This window comes from Urocampus carinirostris, chromosome 19, assembly GCF_059441175.1.
Source record: "Urocampus carinirostris isolate Australia breed hairy pipefish chromosome 19, RoL_Ucar_1.0, whole genome shotgun sequence".
Classification (NCBI taxonomy): domain Eukaryota; kingdom Metazoa; phylum Chordata; class Actinopteri; order Syngnathiformes; family Syngnathidae; genus Urocampus; species Urocampus carinirostris.
In genome coordinates this window covers 8,763,887-8,784,430 of record NC_142367.1, presented here as the reverse complement: position 1 = coordinate 8,784,430, position 20,544 = coordinate 8,763,887, and the positions used below count along the sequence as shown (strand labels likewise).

The following is a 20,544-nucleotide window of genomic DNA, read 5'->3' as shown; positions in this document are numbered from 1 at the left end:
TGAATGAGGACTGATTCACGTAAAATGTAAGCCCTATTTTTAAAAATGACAGCGCCAGGACAACCATAGGGTGGAAAATAGTGCCAGATTGCAACACAGACTTGGTATCCGTGCTGTTGTTGTTGGAGGTTGCTGTGGTCACAGACCAAATTGTATTTACTTATCATCGTTCCTTGAGGATTATAGGAAACTCAATATGGCAATGACTCTGATAATACAGAAAGAGAAGAGAAGCATTTTTGACCGGTAACTTCCACTACCATTCAATTCAGATGCATAAATTGAGGACTTGATTTGTGAGTGAAGCTGTTGAAATATCATGAGTATGTTGTCAATATTGAATGTAGTACCATCAATCTATCTTTTCTCAACATTTGTGCCAAAGGTTTAATGCAAAGAACATAGAGAAGGGGAGACATAGGGCAACCTTGACGTACACTGCAGTTGATCTCGATTGCTTTCGATAAATTCCCGTTAATCATTCATTTGCCGTAGATGTCTCGGTATAGCAGTCCCACCCACTTGATGTATTTTTGGGGAAAACCACATTTTGGCATTACCCTGAAGAGGTATCGGTGCGAGACTCGATCAAAGGCTTTCTCAAAGTCTAGGTTTAGGACCGCTAGTCGCATGTTTCTGTCTCTCGCATAACAAATGGTGTCACGGATCAGCATGAGACTGTCGCTGATCTTCCTTCCCACGATGGCACAGGTTTGGTCCGGATCAACCAAGTCTCACAAGACTACAGACATTCGTGTGGCCAAAGGCTTGCTGAAGATTTTACAGTCCACATTTAAAAGCGTTATGGGTAGCCAGTTTTTTAAGTCAGTTTTGTCTCCTTTTTTGTGCAATACAGTAATTATCCCTATTCTGAAACTGTCTGGCATGTTGTCTCGACTGGAAAATTCGTTAAAGACAGTAATCAGATCTGGTGCTAAAATATCCCAAAAAGTCTGATAAAATCCGAGGTTGAGCCCGTCCTTCCTGGTCGATTTGCCTTTTTTCAAAGTCTTTATGCAATCATTCAGTAGGTCTTGGGTAAAGTCTGATGCTAAGGTGAGAGGAGAGAGAGTGGGAAAGGTGAGATGGCACAACATTCATTTGGACAGGTAACTTAAAATTAGTTTTACCTGGTTATATCAGTATCAGAAATTATTTTCCCCCCATTTTATTAACACTCCACTTATTGAAACATGAAGATTTTGTTTGTTTGTACATGATTCAATTGTTTGTTTGTACATGATTCAAATTGAATCTTTTCTTCCGGCGCCGTCACGAATGGCAGCCACTCCAGCAGCTCCCGTGTTATTTTCGATTGTTCTCGATTGTTCTCAGCTCAGGGATGCTGCTGGAAATGTGAATTTCCCTTCGGGGATGAACAAAGTATCTATCTATCTATCTATCTATCTATCAACCCCCATTTTTCTCCTATTATGTATAATATGAGTAATGTTGACAAAAAATCATGTATTTTTTCCTTTAGAAGGGCTTATGAAATGTTGTCAAATTTGCGTTTTTTTTATCTAGACCGCATGCGTCATGGAATAGGGCAGGGTGCCATTTTCCTCTGTTCCCCGCACACTTGAGGAATTCGGCGAATGAGGGGCAAAATCATCAAACATGATAATCAGCAGGCAGCACGGCGGCGCAGTGGTTAGCGCGTGTGCGGCACAGTTCTAAGGTCTTGGGAACCTCCTGTGTGGGTTCAAATCCAGCTACCGGACTTCCTGTGCGGAGTTTGTATGTTCTCCCCGTGCTTGCGTGGGTTTCCTCCGGGCACTCTGGTTTCCTCCCACATTCCAAAGACATGCATTTCATTGGCCGGTCCAAATTGTCCCTAAGTGTGAATGAGCGTGCGAGTTGTCTGTCCCTGTGTGCCCTGCGATTGGCTGGCAACCAGTTCAGGGTGTCCCCTGCCCACTGCCCGATGATTGCTGGGATGGGCTCCAGCACCCCGGCGACCCTACTAAGGATAAGCGGTGCAGCTAATGAGATGAGATGAGATGATAATCAGCACCATTAGAGTGTGCCATCTGCTGCATCTACCGCTATTGGTTCTCAAAAAGTTGGTGTGTATGCCGGTGTATTTCTCCCTATGAAAAGGATACTGACCGTGTTCGAGCAGAGTCCATATCCAGAACCAGCTTGGCTAAATGTTTCCTTTGTTTCTGGATGTTTGGGATTTCCACCTGGGGAGGAGGGGCGTATAATCAGAGTTGACTTTTTTCTGTTCTCACACTTACACAAGGGCGAATGCACTCATGTCCTCTGTTCTCATGCAGATCGATTTACAGGCATGCAGGTGTCTTTTTCAGCTAGCGTGGCAAAGTCAAGGTCACATGTGAGACCTCCGCCAAGGAAGCAGAAGTTTCCTTCGTTTTTCGATGGCGTACCTCGGCAAGGTCGTAGAGTGGATCCATCACGTCCCTCTCCATGGTGACCTCCAACAGGACGAGCTCCTGGGACAGTTTGTCCTGCGTCTCGCCACAGAGCTTCAGCATCTTCCTGCGGGGTCGAGACGGACGATTAGAAGCGGCCCATCGAAACCCGTTCTGGATTTGTGTGTGGAGTGCACAAACCCGAGCATGGTCTCGTCCCCGAGCATCAGTGCCCCCTCCAGCATACATTGCGCCAGTGTGGCCAGAGGAAGCTTCTTCTACATGAAAACGCAAAACATGTGACTTTTGCCTTGTCTTATTGCCGCTTTACTTTTCTTGTCATCGCCGTGAAAAGCAATCGTAACAAAAACTGCCAATAAATTAACTGATAATATATTTTTTTTTAAATGGCAGATTTATTTATATACTTCTTTTGGATTTAGTCTACACATTTTTTTCAACCAAATTCAAAAAATATTCTTTCAAATAATCTAAATCAGGGGTCACCAAAGTGGTCTCCATTTAGAGAACCTAAGTGGCCCGTGGACTTGTTCTGACAAACACAAACAAAAACCAAGACAATTTTAAAAGGCAAAAAGTAGCAAAAAACACACACAAAAATGTTTGTACCATGGCCAACCCAAATGCCCAAACACCCAAACAAGTTAAGCACCTCGGCACCCAAGTTGGTCATGCTTTCGTCCCTCCAGATGAGACGGGACACGAGAAAGCGGCCGTGTCACTCGGGTCAGGGTGACACAACACACTCTTTTGTTCAACAGCAGGGCCCGACAGCTTTCACTGGTTTACCACTGCCGCATCATACAGGTGCCCTGCCCATCCCTTAGAACGCGTCTAAACATCCTACTATCCTCTCACAACACCTCTTCACTCATTCCTATCACCAATAAGAGCTTGGCGGATAATCTTGTTAATCTTATTTAGTTTACAGAAAAAATAAAATATACTTCGTCCATGGGAGATCATTTTTTAAAGATTTTGTTCTTTTCTAAAATCTAAAAAAACATTTGTATCTAGTAAATGTTCCGAAATTTTGTTTAATGTTAAGAATTTATTTTTATCAAATGGGAAGTCGAACGGACAGCCTGTCATGATGACTGATTAGTATCACCTGTGCCTGCTCGTTTGGTGCCAGCCGCTGCGGGCTACCTGATTGGTTCCTCGTCCTTTTTAAGCCCAGTCCTTTTACTCGCCTGTTGTCAGTCCGTCAGCGAACCTCTGTTTCTACAAGGCAAGCACTTTGACTCTGACTCCCATCGGTCCCGCTTTTTGCACCCGTTTTTTTACCCGTCCGTTCCTGATTTTCTCCGTTTGTCTCCGGCTACGACGTGTTTTTTGACCCCGACCACGTTTGCTCTTTTGTCCCGGCTTACGACCCGTTTTTGATCGCGACTATGTTTTTGCTCTACTGTCACGGCTATTGACCTGTTTTTTCCGTCTTCAAAACCACGATCTCCCGCTTCGGGAGATCCACTTCCGCATTCGGAACACGTTCCAATTCTGTGAGCGGCCTGCTTCCCGTGTCCAGCGAGCACGGGATCGCGGGCGCTGCCCTTCCTCTCAATGAACTTAATAATAATAATAATAATAATAATTTCCTTGTATTGTCATTCTGTGTAACAATGTACACAGAACGAAATGTCGATTGCACCTGACCCGTTGTAGCTTGTGAGAAACGTTACACAATTTGGTCTACCCTTTGTTCTGGATGTGACACAGCTTCCACACAAGGCCATATTGCTCTTTTTTTAGACAATTTAGCTTATCGTTGTTTTTCTAATTTGACAACATTTTTATTAATGAATATTTTGACCTTGTTTTTGCAAATAAAATAGTAAAAGTATATCTCAATAGTGGGCAGCACGGCGGCGCAGTGGTTAGCACGTGTGCGGCACAGTTCTGAGGTCATGATATCAAACCTCCTGTGTGGAGTTTGCATGTTCTCCCCGTGCCAGCGTGGGTTTCTTCCGGGCACTCCGGTTTTCTTCCACATTCCAAAAACATGCATGTCAGGTTAATTGGCTGGTCCAAATTGTCCCTAGGTGTGAATGAGAGAGTGAGTTGTCTTCCCCTGTGCCCTGCTGGCAACCAGTTCAGGTTGTTCCCTGCTCACTGCCCGAGGATAGCTGGGATGGGCTCCAGCACCCCCGCGACCCTACTGAGGATAAGTGGTGCAGATAATGGATGGATGGATATCTTAGTAACAGCTACGCTTTCTGATTTTGCATGGTAAGCTTTTAAAAAATATGTTTCTAACAAATTAAGAAAACACTACATACTTACCGGTACCTAAAGAAGGATTGCAGATTTAATTAGGTAATGATGCCAAACTTTCAACAATACGATTTTTTTTTAACTGCACTTGCAGCTCCCAAATGCAAAGAGACTGATTATTGATTGATTGATGATAGTATTACACAATAAACGATATTTGAAATGATCTGACATTAAAAAATGTATTGTATTTTCTGGATCAAGAGGCGCACCTAAAAAACAATAATTTGCCAAAAATTTGAAAGAGCGCCGCAAAATGTCTACCATGATCCATCAATGAGTGAATATTCGTACAGTACCTTGCAAAAGTCTTGGCCCTCCAAGAACTTTTTGACATATCGTCATATTTCAGGCTTCAAAAGTGAACTTGCGCCCCCATCAGATTTTCTGCCAGAATTGCCCTGTATTTAACACCATCTATCTTCTCATCAACTCTAACAATCTTCCCTTTCCCTACTAAAGAAAATCAACCCCAGAGCATGATGCTTCTACCACCATGTTTGACAGTGGTGATGGTGTTTTCAAGGTTATGTGCAGTGTTATGCTTAGCATTCAGCCCCAAAATGTTAATTTTGGACTCACCTGACCAAAACACCTTGTTGCAAGTTTTATTTGTGTCTCCAATGGCTTCTTGCACGTGCAAGAAAAAAGGCTTTCTTTGTGCCACTTTTCCATAAAGGGCAGATTTATGTAGAGTGCAACTAAGAGTTGTCCCACCTCATCAGTAAATTCTTGCAGGTCATCCAATGTGATCAAGGGCTTCTTGGTTGCTTCTCTGATTAGTTTTCTCCTTGTTTGTAACAAACATTTAGAGGGAATAGCCAGGTCTTGGGAGATTTGCAGTGGTTTTATGCTCTCTCCATTTTGATATTAACTGCGAACTAATGCCACACAGGTTTACTCTGTCTTTGTTAGTCATTAAGGTCGGCATCGGATCAATCAGTCATCATGGAATTTCTGGGGTCAGTAAGCTGAGCTGAGAGAATGGGGTGCTAATTGTGTTTGCAATACCCACTTTTCAGTTTTGTTGTTGTAAATAGCGCATTTGCCTAACACGCAAAACGTCATCAGTTGGAGACTGGGTGGAATCATATGTTGGCCAGGAGTGGGATGGGCGGCACCAGGCTGTACTCACCCAGGACACACCACACGAAAATGGTGCCTCTACCACCCTAGTGGTTAAGGGATCCAAACCAACAAATATAAAATATTGGAATCATTTGGTTCCACTTCATGATTGTGTCTCACATGTTGTTAAGTCTTAGAAAATATTCTGAGTTTTTAGCCTTAAGTTTGAAGCCTGAAATGTGGAACTGTAAGAAAAAGTTCTTGGAGGGCCAGTACTTTCACTAAGCTCTGTAAATTTTCTCACCGTGGGTGACCTAACAGACTTCTTGTCCGGCTCCAGGTTCTGCTGAGCCTGCAGACATGCCGCCAACTTCTTGTGGGTGCCGTGCGCAACCTGCTTGAGCAGCTCCAGCCGCTTCTCAGCCTGCCATGAAAATTGCTCATCAAACTCAAATCGGGCATTGTTTACCTCATTGTTCCTGCTTGATGCACCTGCAACAGGTCTTCGCTCAACACTTCGGTCTTCTCGGCCCTGTCGTAAAAAAAGAGAGAAAAAACACGATGTGAGTCAGGCGCAACTTGGAAGGGATATAGTTGCCATAGCAACTGGAAAACACACACACACATTACATTCAAGGCAGACTGCACTTTACTGCATTTGAAATAAATATTGAGGGGAGCGGATGAGTCATTGCAAAGTATTATGGGAAGTCCCTCACTGCTTGTTCATTGAATCACAGAAAATCATCAAAATGTAAAAAATTCGGATGCAAAATAGCTCATCTTGATATTTTGAGACATTGTTTTTACTTTTCTAGATGTGCTTTTGTCAAAAAAAAATTAAAATGATATTCATTATGGTTATATAAATGGTTATTGTTTATATTTAATTGTTTTTTAATTTCCCTAGATAGAACGAAAGAGACACATTTCTATTTCAAGCACTATTTTTATTACCAATAAATCATTCAAATGCAAACATAATCTACATTTTGCTCGATCAGGGTGTTCTTTGTTGTTATTATTATCTTGGTAAAACAATCCTAAAATGGAATAAAGAAAATCCATATTTTACTTGTTTAAAGGGTTATTGTTCTCATTTTATCATTAACTCTTCATTAAATAGGACAGTGTTGCTTGTTTTAAGCATTTTTTTCATTATCATAGTTCATGTTTTAAATTATTCTTGATTAAAGCGTTATTCTTCAGAGTTTAAAGTTTTCGACTTGTTATTCTCCTTAAATGGGACAGAAGAACGTATTCCTTATTTTAAGTATATTTGTATTATCTGAGTAAATATATATATATATATATATATATATATATATATATATATATATATATATATATATTATATATATTATATATATTATATATATATTAAATATTATATATATAATTTTAATGAATGAATAAAAAAGGATCTGCCATTTTAGATAAGCTAGTATTAGTTTGTGTATTTCACTACAGATATAACCTAAAGCAACACTATGTGTAATATTTAAACACTATTGTCTAATGCGAACGCAAGACAGTGCCAAGGGCATAGCATAGCAGCAAGTTGGCAGACAAACATGGCGGCGACCTTAGGTATGGATTCCACTATGTAAAATAATTACTAATTAACATCGGTGTGATAGTTTGGGTATTTTTGCCTGGTATTCAATTTAATGTTGTTTTTTTCTTTTCTGAATGAAAGTTTTTGTACCACTAGGGGGCACTTAATATCACACTCTGTCCCTTTAAGAGTACAATTTAACTGTATTTACACATTATTGAATTATTTTACTCGAGAAAGACATTTTAAAAAATTTAAATAGATGGCAGAAAAATACTTCTTCCTTGCCAAAAGTTTGCACCACACTGCAGCTCTATGATACAATAAAATAACTAAGTGGGATAAATCAAAAAGACAGTGAATGGTGATGGTACTTGATATCCGCACTGTGGTGGTACTACAATAGACAAAACACAAGAAAGGAAAAAACGTTTGCACAATAGACCAGAAAAAGCCCCTTGAAAAGCACAATAGCGTAAAAAATGAGATGAAAAACACAATACAAAGTCAACTCTGATCTATTTGAAAATGCGATAGTGATGTAGCCTTATATTTAAGATTTTTCGAATGGGAAAAAAAAGTGACCCCTAATCTAGATTAAAGCCCCCTCCCGGCCAAGCAACTCACAAGAGCCCCGCTTGAGCCCTGCTGATCCGAAGCTTTCTCTTCCACATCCCCACGGCGGCGAGTGAGGGAGAGGAGTGAAGGGGAGGAGAAAGAGAGAGGAAGAGGAGGAGAAAGAACGAAACTCGACGATCTGGTCCTTTGGCTTCTCGGCCTTGTCAGTCATCAATCACTCGGCTAAAGGTTGTCACCGTGAAAACGTACACCTTCTGAAACTACATATTTTTCTGGAGTGTGTTTTGGTATTGTCCCCTGTGTCCCTTGTTGCCCCGCCTCCCCAAAAAACATTCTCATAAAACATTGTGTACATTCATCATGTAAATTTCCTTTTTAATCGTGCATCTTTCTGTATTTGCAATTTTGTAATATATTTTTTAATACATATTGTCAAACTTAAAGGGACATTATGTGTTGTCTTGCGCCTCCTAGTGGTTAAAAAAAAACTTCATTCATTAAAAACAACATTGACTTGATTATGAAATACCCTGGCTATCATATAAATAGGGCAATTTCTAGAGAAACTATCTATTTGAAATATATCATGAGGCTCACATAGATATAGGTGACATGATAGTTCGCTAGCTTGCTGCTAAGAGTATCTAATAACCAAAAACATTATGAAAAGCTTGGTGTGAAAATAATATGGAAATTTTGCTTTTTGGCTCCTTAGTTTGTATTCTTCCTTGTGCTTTGTAGTAACCTCTACTTCGCACTTCGGTTACACTGCTTCTCCGATATCCCGCTCCAGCATATCTACTTCCGCATTCCGATCATGCTCCGATTCCGTGAGCTGCTTGGTCCCCCTGTCCCCCTGTCCAGCGAGCACCGGATTGCTGGCGTTTGTTCCCTTGATATCTCAATAAACTTTTGAGTGAAACATTATGCGTTTGGGTCTACCATTTGTTCTCCTTCTGACAGCTTCACAGATTTTGAATTGACTTGTCTTTGTCATTGATATTAACATATCATGCATTGTGTTCTGCAGACAGTAGCCCGCAAATGCTATCAGGGGGATAGGTTAGGGAGGGCTTTGAGTTTTGGGTGGGCGTGACTGTGTGCGCGACTGTGATAGGCTGTAATGGTTTTCGGTTGCACTCACAGTACAGTAACGTCTAGTGGTCAACTAATCTAGTGTCTCTTTAAGGACACTGGTAATGTCAATGATTTCTTATCGAAAATCATAGAAAACTGCAATGACCCATCACTGCTGGGCTATTTTCAGAACCGCAGGCTACTATGGTGTCCTCAGGGGGCTACCTGGTGCCCCGCGTGCACCAAGTCAGGGACTCTTGGCTTAGTGTAACCGGAACAAGATAGACAATGCTTTGAAAAGAATGTGACGTCTATGACCTTACATATCTGACTAAAACACAAAATAAGAAAGACAAGCGGCACCAATTCTCTTGAGATTCTTCAAAGTCAAAGCCTGCTTCACATCTTACCAGAACTGCAACAGCTTTATTGCACACAGTTGAGTCACACAGTCAATGTGGTAGGAAAGTTCAACATAGCCAAAAGAAACCATAAAACATCAAACAGGCCATCGTAAGATAAGAAACATCAAACAGGACAGAGTCAAGTCAAGTCAAGTCATGTTTATTTGTATAGCCCTTCATCACAAGGAGTCTCAAAGGGCTGCACAGACCACGGAGAAAAATAAACATGACAATGCAGCAGCCTCTCTCCTCAGCCAGATGGTTGAGTGACTCACAACGTGATAAAACTCTTTGAATCAAGGAAAACATTTTACTCAAATGTTGGAACCCTACACAATAAAAGGCAATTTTAATTCAAATTCTAACTATAGCATTTTAGTAAATGAATGATAAATATATTTACAAATATCCCATCAAAAGCTTTTTTTTAATCATATTTGCAGATATGTGAAAATCACCTCATAATTTTTTCCCCCATGCATTGCAGAGGTATGTATGGGCTTCAGACTCAAAAATCAAATCAATCAATTAATCATTTTTCCTCCTGGCCTCAACCCTGTGGCAAGTGTTTGAACCCAATGTAGCCCACGACTCAAAGAGTTTGCCCACCCTTCTTTAAATTAGATCAAATTGTCTTTATTTTCATTGTTTTAAACAGAAGTTCGCTGACGGACTGACAAAGGGAGAATGAAAGCAGTGAGCTTATAAAGGAAGGGGAACCAATCAGGTAACCAGCAGCAGCTGGCGCCAAACGAGCGGGCACATGTGAATGTAATGAGTAATCATGACAGTGTGTGCATGACTTTGATAGACTGTCCATCAGTCAAACAGCTCGTGCACGAATGGCCACTAAAATAAACGCCACAGATCGTAGCTTTAGTGGCTCATTACATTAGAAAATAATAGATTAATTAGTTTAATCGGACTCTGAGGAAAGTCTGAAAAGCGCAAATAAAAGCTTATCACCAGCGGATGCTGCCTGGATTTAATAAGCGTCCGGGAATTGACTAAGGCGAGGACAAGGGAAAGCTAACAGCAAGTCTTAAGCCCCCACTGCTGATTGTGGCTAGTCACCAACGCCGGATCTATTACACATGAAACGGAAGACTTGGAGCTACTACTCGTGGAAAACCGCTACATTTGTGACTCTTGTATTTTAATCATCGCAAAGAGCTTGCAGAAGTGTAGCTAGCCAGCCTCTTTCTAAATTGTTTTCTCACACTAAAAGAATAAGCCCTCCAATTGCATTGTTCTTTTGTATTATGACAATAATAGACAGTAGTGGCAAGCGCCCTCTTCTATGCGGCAGCGTGTTGGGGAGGCAGCGTAAAGAAGAAGGATGCCTCTCGTCTCAATAAACTGGCTAGGAAAGCGAGCTCTGTTGTGGGCAAAGAGCTGGACAGCCTAACAACAGTAGCTGAGAGACGAGCACTGGAAAAGCTGCGGTCAATCATGGACAATCCATCGCATCCACTACACAGCATTATCTCCAGACAGAAGAGCAGTTTCAGCGACAGACTGCTGTCACTGTCTTGTACTACGGACAGACTGAAGAGATCTTTTCTTCCTCATGCCATGAGGCTCTTTAACTCCACCCGGCAGAGTAAAGGCCCACATTAAACCACACCACCTACATTGGATATTACCGAATCTTACTGCAATATGTATTCTGTGTAGCACTATTTAGTTACTCTATATAACACGCTACAGTGGGCATTTGCACGTCACACTGGGTATTTGTATATTGTATTCTTTTGGCTTTATTATTGTACTGTTCTCAGCTCAGGGATGCTGCTGGAAATGTGAATTTCCCTTAGGGGATGAATAAAGTATCTATCTATCTATCTATCTATCTATCTATCTATCTAAAGACGATTTATTGAACTGCATTTCTGTTTTTGTTTGTAGATCTATAGTTATTTTGTTACAGTCGTACATTCTCTGTCTCCAAGGACATCTTCTCGTGTTTATCATGTACTTAACATAAATTGTCCTTGTCCATTCGTGTGTTGGCGTGCTGACGTTTTACGTACACGCGTGTTGATGTGTGTGTCCTTGCAAACAGACACACAATGTCAGAATTAGCAGCGATGTGAGTAATAGGCCCATTGTGAAGCAGTCACTGGTCTCCGTGGCAACCACAGAGCAGGAGGAAATACTTTCTGCGATGATGTCATCCGCAGGGTTGGGTAGGGTTACTTTAACGTGATTACTTTCAATTAATTTTGGATTACTCCAATACTAAATATGCTAATAAAAGACAAAAGAAACTAAATCTGAATAAAATTGTGACTCACAACACGTGGTAAGCTTTCTCTCCTGGCTTTGATCTCTTTGATCTCCAGCAAAACATGTTAGTTTTAAAATGTGACAGAAACAAAATGAAAATAAATCCAAACAGCTTGCCAACATCATTTTTGACGTTACATGTATTCCTTTACTCCCCAAGAATGCACAAAATTTTGTAATTTCATTCATATTTCGTTTCTTTTGTCTTTTATTAGCATGTTTGGTATTGGAGTAATCCAAAAGTAATTGAAAGTAATCAAGTTAAAGTAACCCTACCCAACCCCGGTCATCGGCAGCCGGGCACAAGAGTTGAAATCCTCAATGATTGGCGCCACTCAGAGACAAGACGAGCAAGGAATTCCACACTGGTTTATGACATGACAACTAAATGACAACTTGATTGATGGGCTAGCTTAATTAGCGCTGGGATAACAATCTGACATTTTTACTTTACAAGCGAACAATTTGTCTCCAACATCACAACAAGGATGTCATGCAGTTGTTGTAGAACACACGCACACACTAGTGTAAGGTCATTGAAGAACGTAATGGCTCTTTGAGTAAACGACGGGAGCCAGCAGTCATCACATTTTTTCTCTTGTGATTGGTCAATATGCCTTCTTTTCAGAGATTTTGTGTTGTTGAGTATGCAAAAAGGCAAAATTGTTTTGTATTTTATCTTTTTTTTAATAGCTCTTTGTTGATTTACATATTTGGATTCATATTTCCGCTGTTTTTCAGGGATAATGTATTTCACGATTCACTTCTTATTAATGTAACAAAATAAAAGTTTATTCTTGCATACCTTCCAACACTGCCGCTTTACGTGTGAGACTACTGCATTTCACCCTTAAAAACGGCGACTGCTTTTTGAAAAAAAGGTCTACTGCTTTTTCGAATTCAAACAAAAAGAAAACTAGACTAAAGACTAGTATTATAGTCTATAACTGCTGTATTTTGAAGTGAGAATACGTCTTTGTGCGTGAATAAACTGCTCAACGATCGTATTAGAACTCCATTTTGGGAACGGTTTGCCACTTCTGGTTTCAAGCAAGCATGTTTGTGAAAACGAAAAAGCTGAATTGGCATTTTTGGTTTTGCTGACTCAGCAGCTTACCGTGAAGACCTTCTACTCTTCCAGGCTACAATACATTTGGTTAGGATCACACTCTTTCACAAGCAATCAGGTAGATTACTCTAGAGGTAAAAATGCCCCTAAAGCACTTTTGTTTTAGCTGAATCAGCATTTTTTCCAGAATGACATTCCACTCTCCCAGGCCAGAACGACAATGAGAATTAACGCCATCTTTTGCAGGCAGTCAGGTATTAAACCCTAGATGTGAAAAATGCCCCAAAAAGTTGACTCTGCATCTGAAGAGCCATATGCAGGGTTCGTACACCTATTTTCATGGCCAAATTCAAGCACTTCTTAAGGACTTCCAAATCCAATTTTCAAAATTCTCCAGTACCTGTACCATTAATAAAAAAAAAACCGGTGTGAACTGTGTATTTTGCAGAGCCACTGATTTTCACATACGCGATTTTTAAATTTTGCGTCCGCATTTTTACTTCCTGAGTAAACCGTGAATTTATTCGTGGATCTGAACAACATGTGTGTTTATTTTTCTGTTGGGTAAAAATTATAGTAATATATAACTTACATTTTCAGTTGCAGGAAGTTCTTCCCATTACAATTAACCACTGGGAAACGCGACCTAAATTTTTTGCATGACCCATAATAAATGTCCATAATTGATACTTAATTCTTGCAATAATACTTAGTGTATTTCATAGTACCTTGTTTAGGTGTCGCACGCATCTGGCCAATGATGCTTCATAGGACAATGCCATACAAACTTAAGCCACCTGCCGTTAATTGCGAGGGAAGAAGGAATGCAATGGCAAGGCAAAGCCACGAAAGAGCAGTGTCGGTGTCGTCTTTAAGCAGACTTACTGAGAAGCATGGCAACAAGTTCAAGCATTTATAAGCACTTCACCAAAAATGAAAGCTCTTTTTAAACCTTGGAAGCACAAATTTAACATTCAAAGATTTCAAACACCCGTACAAACCCTCCGTTTGGTAACTAAAAAAGCTGTCTCTTTTTAGTGAGGCGAACCGAAAGAGTTGGTTTTTGAAAAGAAGCTGGAATTTTCATCACCGATGCAAAAACAAATACACTTAGAACACAACACAAATACTCTGCAAGTACTTAAAATACTTTGAAATATTTTACATTCTTTTTCACAGTGCCAAACATGAAAAAAACGGAAAAAAATCCTGGGAAATAAACGAAATGCAATCAGATAATGTGGGCAAAGACCCGATTGGTTTGCAAGAATCGATCTCAACCGTGACCCATATGCGGAAACCAGCCCATCCCAACAATCTAAACTGGTGCTGCTGGTGCCTCTACTGGAGCGCCATGACAAAGACGGCGCTCACGTGACCCGTAAAGCCGGCCCGAAGCTGGAGCTAACCCAAAAAGAGGAGCTCATCAAAATGCAGCTCACGCTAACAAGCTCAAGTGTCCGGCGGCTCCGAGGATGGGGGACTTTACCACAACGGACCCCCCTTGCCGCCTCTCCTCCGACCTCTCTGCACAAAGACAAAGCGGGCTCAGGCCCAAATTCCAACGCGGTACCTCCACCAACCTCCCCTCCTCAGTTTGAATCTTAATTCACTTTTCAACAAACCCTTGGAGAAACCAAACAATAAAGGGCATACGTTTGAGTACACCTCCAAGCATATGTTTGAATAATGGAGGTTGCAAAATAATAACGAAAAATATAAAGAAAATATAAAGGCAAATAAAATATCAGCAGCTAACCCACAACAAAGCTATGATATGCTGACCCCTGAAGATTTGGAGTAGCTAGTCATGAAATAAGGGGTGAGTAAAGTCTGGTTTGTGGGACTCAAACAGTGCCTTGCAAAAGTATTGCTTCCCCTCAATAACTTTTGGACATATTGCTATATTTCAGGCTTCAAACTTACAACTCAAAGTATTTTCTAAGAATCAAAGACATGTTAGACAAAATCGTGAAAAGAAACACAATTTATTCAACAGTTTATAATGTGCTAACACGTTAAAAACTGAAAAGTTGATGTTGCAAAACTATTGTCCCCCCTTGCGTTAATAGTTGGAACAAGCTCCTTTTGCTGCAATCACAGCCAGCCACAAGTCTTTTTGGGTATGCCATTATAAGTATTGCACATCTTGAACCTATAATTCTTCCCGACGAAACACCTTGAGTTTTTTAAAGTTTGATTAAGTCAAGTCAAGTCATGTTTATTTGTATAGTCCTTAATCACGAAGAGTCTCAAAGACTTGTACAGACCACAGATTATTGCAAACCACAGACTATTATGACAACATCACCTGATCTAAAACCTACATGAGGGCAAATAATACACAGATATTGTCAACATAAAATATAAGTTATTCATATGCTATAGAATAGAAGTGTTTTAAGCTTAGATTTAAACATGATGGTGTTTGTTCGTCCGTAAATCGTTGTGTGTAAATCTCGATAAATTCATCTTCTTTAATATCCATTCATTATCTGCACTGCTTATCCTCAGTAGGGTCGCGGGGGTGCTTTAGCCCATCCCAGCTGTCTTTGGGCAGTGGGCAGGGGACACCCTGAATTCTTTGCCAGCCAGTCGCAGGGCACACCAGGCTATTTTCATAGGGTATCCAGCTAATATCATGGCTAATAGTCACTCAGACAACTTAGACTCTTTAACTTTTTCCATTTCAACGTTGCCTATCTATATTTGTATTTCAATATATTTTCAGATATCCCAAATACAATAACCACTGTTTTAATGATGAGGATAAGCGGCGCAGATAATGAATAAATGGATGTTTTTATCAAACCATTCTTTTATTTAATAAATTCCACTGTCATATCTACCTGCAATTCCTGTAAAATTGTATTTGAACCTTGTATTATATTGCCGTCAGCAAATATATTATATACAGTATTAATTTGGATGGTCCATTACATAAGTCATTTATATACAATAAAAACAATAACGGTCCTTACACAGACCCTTTAAGGGACTCCAAAGCTAGTGGTCATAAGACTTGAATTGCGATCACCAATCTGAACGTACTGCAATTTTTTTGGAGGGATATGATTTTACCCATTGATTAGCAACTCTTTTTATTCCATATTGCTGTACCTTTTGAAGTACTGTAGTATATTGTGATTTATTGTGTCAAAATCTGTCTTTAAATCTCTTAAAATACTGACGGATTATGGCTTCTTATGTATTTTTTGCATTATAACTTTCACTAGATCAATCAAAATACTACTTTTACTCGGAAAATTACACAATGTGCGTTCTGTCAACAATTGTACATATAATTCTACCTCAAAAAACAAGCTAACCCAACCACTATTTAAAATATTTTAACGACAAAGCATGCCATCCTTCACCTGCTTTGACCTCGTTGAGCAGGCGTCACTCAACAGTGGCTCTGAGATTTTCTTTTGCGCTTTTGTCGTAAAGCAGCTCAGCATATTTGATCAAATCAAGAGAGGAGGATTTTTTGTGTGTAACGGCCTCGGGGTCTCGCCTCAGCTCCATCGGGTCCACGTGGACTCGTTACCACCCAATAAAGCGGGGGGCGCCATTTCGAGCAGCCGGATATTTACAGCGCTCCCCTCAAGGCCTCTCCACCTCGTTGCGACCCACATTCATCGTTATTCCCTTACAGGAGAAACATAGCGCTTGTTAGCATCTTCGCATGCGATTTCTTCTTGAAAAATGTACGAAAGAAAATAAATGAAATAAAAAATGAATTCCAGTGAGGTTGGTGTCTAGTGAAGGACAATTTTTTTCTTGTCGGACCTTTTTTTCCTTTGTTTCTGTCAATTGTTTATCAAAGCTTTTGATTTCTAAATTTATTGTGACCAGTAGTAAAAAATAAGAAAATGTCAATTAATCTGATGTCCTAATGAAGTAAGTTACATCTTAATCATCATTTGATTGGCAAAGCAAAAAAAGAAAACATAAAGACTGTAAGATAGGGAAAAACATATTGTCTTCACTTAGAAATCAAATCTTTATGCGCTGCTCCTACAAGTGATGCAATATGTATATTAACAAACATGGTTCATAAACCTTTTTCATGACTTTTTAAGGACATTCAAAACCAATTTTCATATTTCTCCAATTCCATTAAATGCGGAAATTTGGTGTGAAATATATATCTGCAATTAAGATATGCGATTTTAAATCTCTGTGCTTATGTCAAGACGTGATATTTAAATCTTGAGTAAATTGTGTACATATTTATTTTAAGACAAATCTCTCCCGATGTAGGTGTTGGGGGGAAAATGCCAGTAATGTGTAGCTTAAATTTTCAGTTGCAGATAGTTTTTCCCATTACAGTATACCACTGAAAAACGCTACCTTCCTTTTTTTGCATGGCCAAGAATTGATACATAATCCTTGCACTTATACACATTTTATAGTGCCCAGTTTAGTTGTGGCATGCACCTGTCCAATTGGGTGGGACTCACAGGGGCCGATGACGCTTCTTTGGGCAACGCCATACAAACTAATGCCAGCTTGTGTTAATCATAAGGGAAGAAGAAATACAATGGCAAAGCAAAGCTGCCAGGGATCAGTGTTGGACTCATTTTTACGGAGTCTCGTTGAGAAAATGGCAACAATTTCAAGCATTTATGAGCACTTCACCCAAAATTCAAGGACTTTTCAATCCTTCAAAACAAGGATCGCAAGCACCAGTATGAACCCCTGAATCAAACAGGCCAAACCAAAATTTCGTAAACTGAATCAAGTTTTTTTTTCTTAATCTTGGAAGGGGGATTACCACTTGAGAGGCCACTCCTCAAGGTTACTTATTTTCCTCTTGCTGAGGTTTTTAAGTTTTCCCTTGCCCAAATGTTGGTTTAAGATCAGGGGGTGTTGTAACTGTAACATGTGCAGTTCTTTAAGACATTTTGTGAATAAGGGCTGTACAAATAAGTGTGACTTGACTTGACTTAACTCAATCAGTGCCATGACGTAAAAAAACTTTTTAAGAAGCATTGTCCCTGAGTGCCAAAATGTAAAAATATGTTGTTTTTTTATTTTAAAAAAATAGTCTAAAGGCTTTGGCGTTGCTGATCAGTAAGTATCAAGCCTCTGGGAATAATTTTAGTGAGAAAAATAAACGGCAGGAATGGCGTTGATCGGATTTTTGTCCACAGATCAAGGTGCCCCCACTTAGCATTGCTTTGCTTCCTCTATTGAGCGATTGAGAGTATGCAAGCGGCCCGGAATGGCCGAAATTGTGTGATCACGTCACCAGAAACATCAGCCGCTGAAAAGTTCTTGCAAAGTTCATGCATCGTTCATGCAGTGTTCTTCAATGTTCTTGCAAAAAAAAAAAATATGTTGCAAACAAAGTGCCCTTGTGTTTATGGGAAGTATTGTTTAGATATTGGCAGTATCACAAATGAAAAAAAACGCACCAAAGGGAAAGTTCTGCTTGAAACGTATCCTTACACAGAAGTGTTTTCTTAGAAGTTTTATTGGAGAGCATAGTATTTTCAAGAAACTTAGTATTGTTCAACTATTGTTTGCTAAACAATGTGTGAAGCAAGAAACATGTCCTATCCCTCTATAGCAGGGATGTGAAACTCATTTTAACTTGAGGGCCACACAACAGAACAAACATTCTCTCGGGGGCCAGACTAGTAGATTAGAGAGAAAGAAAAAAAGAGACAAAGAAATACGAGAAAGAGAGTGAGAGAAAAGTAGAGAGGGCAGGACCAAGAAAGAGAGAAAGGGATAAAGAGAGAGAGACAGAGAGAGACACAGAGAGAGAGAGAGAGAGAGAGAGAGAGAGAGGGAGAGAAAGAGAAAGAAAGAGAGAGCAACAATGGATAAAAAGAGAAATATTGAGAGAAAGAGGGAAAGAAAGAGAGAAAGAAAGAAAGAAATCCAAAGAGAAATTGAAAGAGAGAAAGTGAGAAGGAGACAAAAGAGAATGACAGATAAAGAGAAGGGGGAGAAAGATAGAGAGAGAAAGAGAGAATAGAGAGCAATAATGAAAAAAGAAGAGAGAGCAAAAGAAGGTAAAAAGACACAGAGGGAGAAAGAGACAAAGAGGAACAAAGAGAGAGAAAGAGAGGGAGAGTGAAAAGGAAGATGGAGAGTGAGAGAAAAGGGGAGGAAGAGAGAGAGAAAGAAATACAAGTACACCGTTTATGAGTGGCGCCTGGCTTTGGCACCATCAAGTGGACCTATTTCAACCTGCAGCTCGTTTTTCTCTTGCGCTTCCCTCAGCGTTGTCTCACGGGCCGGATTCAATCCCTTAGCGGGCCTGATCCGGCCGCCTTTTTGACACCCCTGCTCACAACTTGATATTCTGTAAGCCTTCAAAATGGCAACAATTGGCTGGAACCCGCACTTCCCGATTGCCAAACAAGCAAATATTTGAGCCTGTAAATAGAGTTTGATCTTTGGTTTCAATGTGTAAGAGAGTATTTGATGAAAACAAATAAATGTGTCCAATACGCGGGGTTTTAACTATTCTGGGTCCTTTTTGGGACGCAACACCCATAAAAAAAACAAGATATAATTTGAATGTTATATTTCCATGATTGCACGTCATTGATAAATATTAAAAAAAAACTATGTCAGCTGAGTTTTTGTGGAAATATCCTTAGCTGCTGATGTGGTTTGTTTTGGCAGTTAGTGCTGATATTTTTACGTAAATAAAAGTTTTTTGTTGGGTGGCAAAACTGGAATTTCAAATAGAAATAAAAAAGGTGACATCCTTGGATGCATGATTATTACTATTTTAATTCGTTTTATTATTAAAGCAACAGTGTGTATTATTTAGTGCCTCAAACTGGTAAAAAAAAAGAAACTTAAATCTTTGTTACATGAGTTGTATGCAAAAAAGAAGACATACTTGATATAGACATTAATTTGGGGAGAAATAGTTTGGTAAATATTCTTTATATTTGGCTACAGAATTATCATTGTCTTATGTTATTTTGTGTTATTACCAAAAGGTACAGTGTGGATTATTTAGCCCCTTGGAATGGTTAAATCTTTCTTAGTTACTTCAGTTATTGTGTAAAGAAAAATGTTTAACATAGACCTTAATATTTTTTTTATTATTCTTGAGTTAAGAACGACTACAATAAATGGATAATCAATTATCACATTTTCTACACTGTTATTAAAGGGACAGTGTGTATTTTTAATGCCTACTAGTGGTAAAAAAATAACATTCTTAGTTACTTGAGTTTTTATGCAGATAAATATATTTGATAAAGACAATTTCTGAGGGGAAATAATTTGTTAAATATTCTCCAAATTAGAACTACTATACTGTAATATTTGGCTGCATGATTATTAGTATTTTATTTTGTGTTATTATTAAATGACAATGTATTATTTACCACCTCCTAGTTGTAAAAAAATAAACATCGTTCTTAATGACTTGAGTTATTGTGCAAAGAAAAATATTTAAAATAGACCTCAATATTTTTTAAATATTATTGAGTTAAGAACGACTCCAATAGATGGATAATAATAATTTTTCTACACTATTATTAAAGGGATAGTGTGTATTTTTAGTGCCTACTAGTGGTAAAAACAACACATTCTTAGTTACTTGAGTGTCATGATTTGTCAATTGCCCTCACTTTCGCTCACTCTTTTAGCCCCAGCTGCCACTCGTTCTAATTACTCCACTCTATTTAAGAACGTCATTTTTGTTCACTCCATGTCAGTCCGTCAGAGAACCTCAGCGCATGCAAGGCAAGCACTTTTGACTCAGGCTCCTGTTTTGATCCCGACCTGTACCTGTATCCTACCTGATTCCGTCACCTGTTTCCTGTATCGATCCCTGATCCACGC

At 39.4% G+C, this 20,544-nt stretch overlaps 1 protein-coding gene across 4 annotated transcripts in view; it reads right to left on the bottom strand.

Moving 5' to 3' along the window:
• arhgap44b (Rho GTPase activating protein 44b) overlaps positions 1–20,544 on the bottom strand; it is a 44,153-nt gene that overhangs the window by 18,625 nt on the left and 4,984 nt on the right. For 3 of the 4 annotated variants that reach the window (XM_088323040.1, XM_088323042.1, XM_088323043.1), the window contains exons 2-6: positions 6,234–6,273; positions 6,046–6,165; positions 2,580–2,656; positions 2,394–2,505; positions 2,113–2,189 (exon numbers count right to left, since the gene is read on the bottom strand). In XM_088323040.1, coding sequence (XP_088179166.1) covers positions 2,113–2,189; positions 2,394–2,505; positions 2,580–2,656; positions 6,046–6,165; positions 6,234–6,273 — 426 coding nt within the window. The remainder of the gene's footprint in view (positions 1–2,112; positions 2,190–2,393; positions 2,506–2,579; positions 2,657–6,045; positions 6,166–6,233; positions 6,274–20,544) is intronic. The other variant, XM_088323041.1, reaches the window with a different exon arrangement.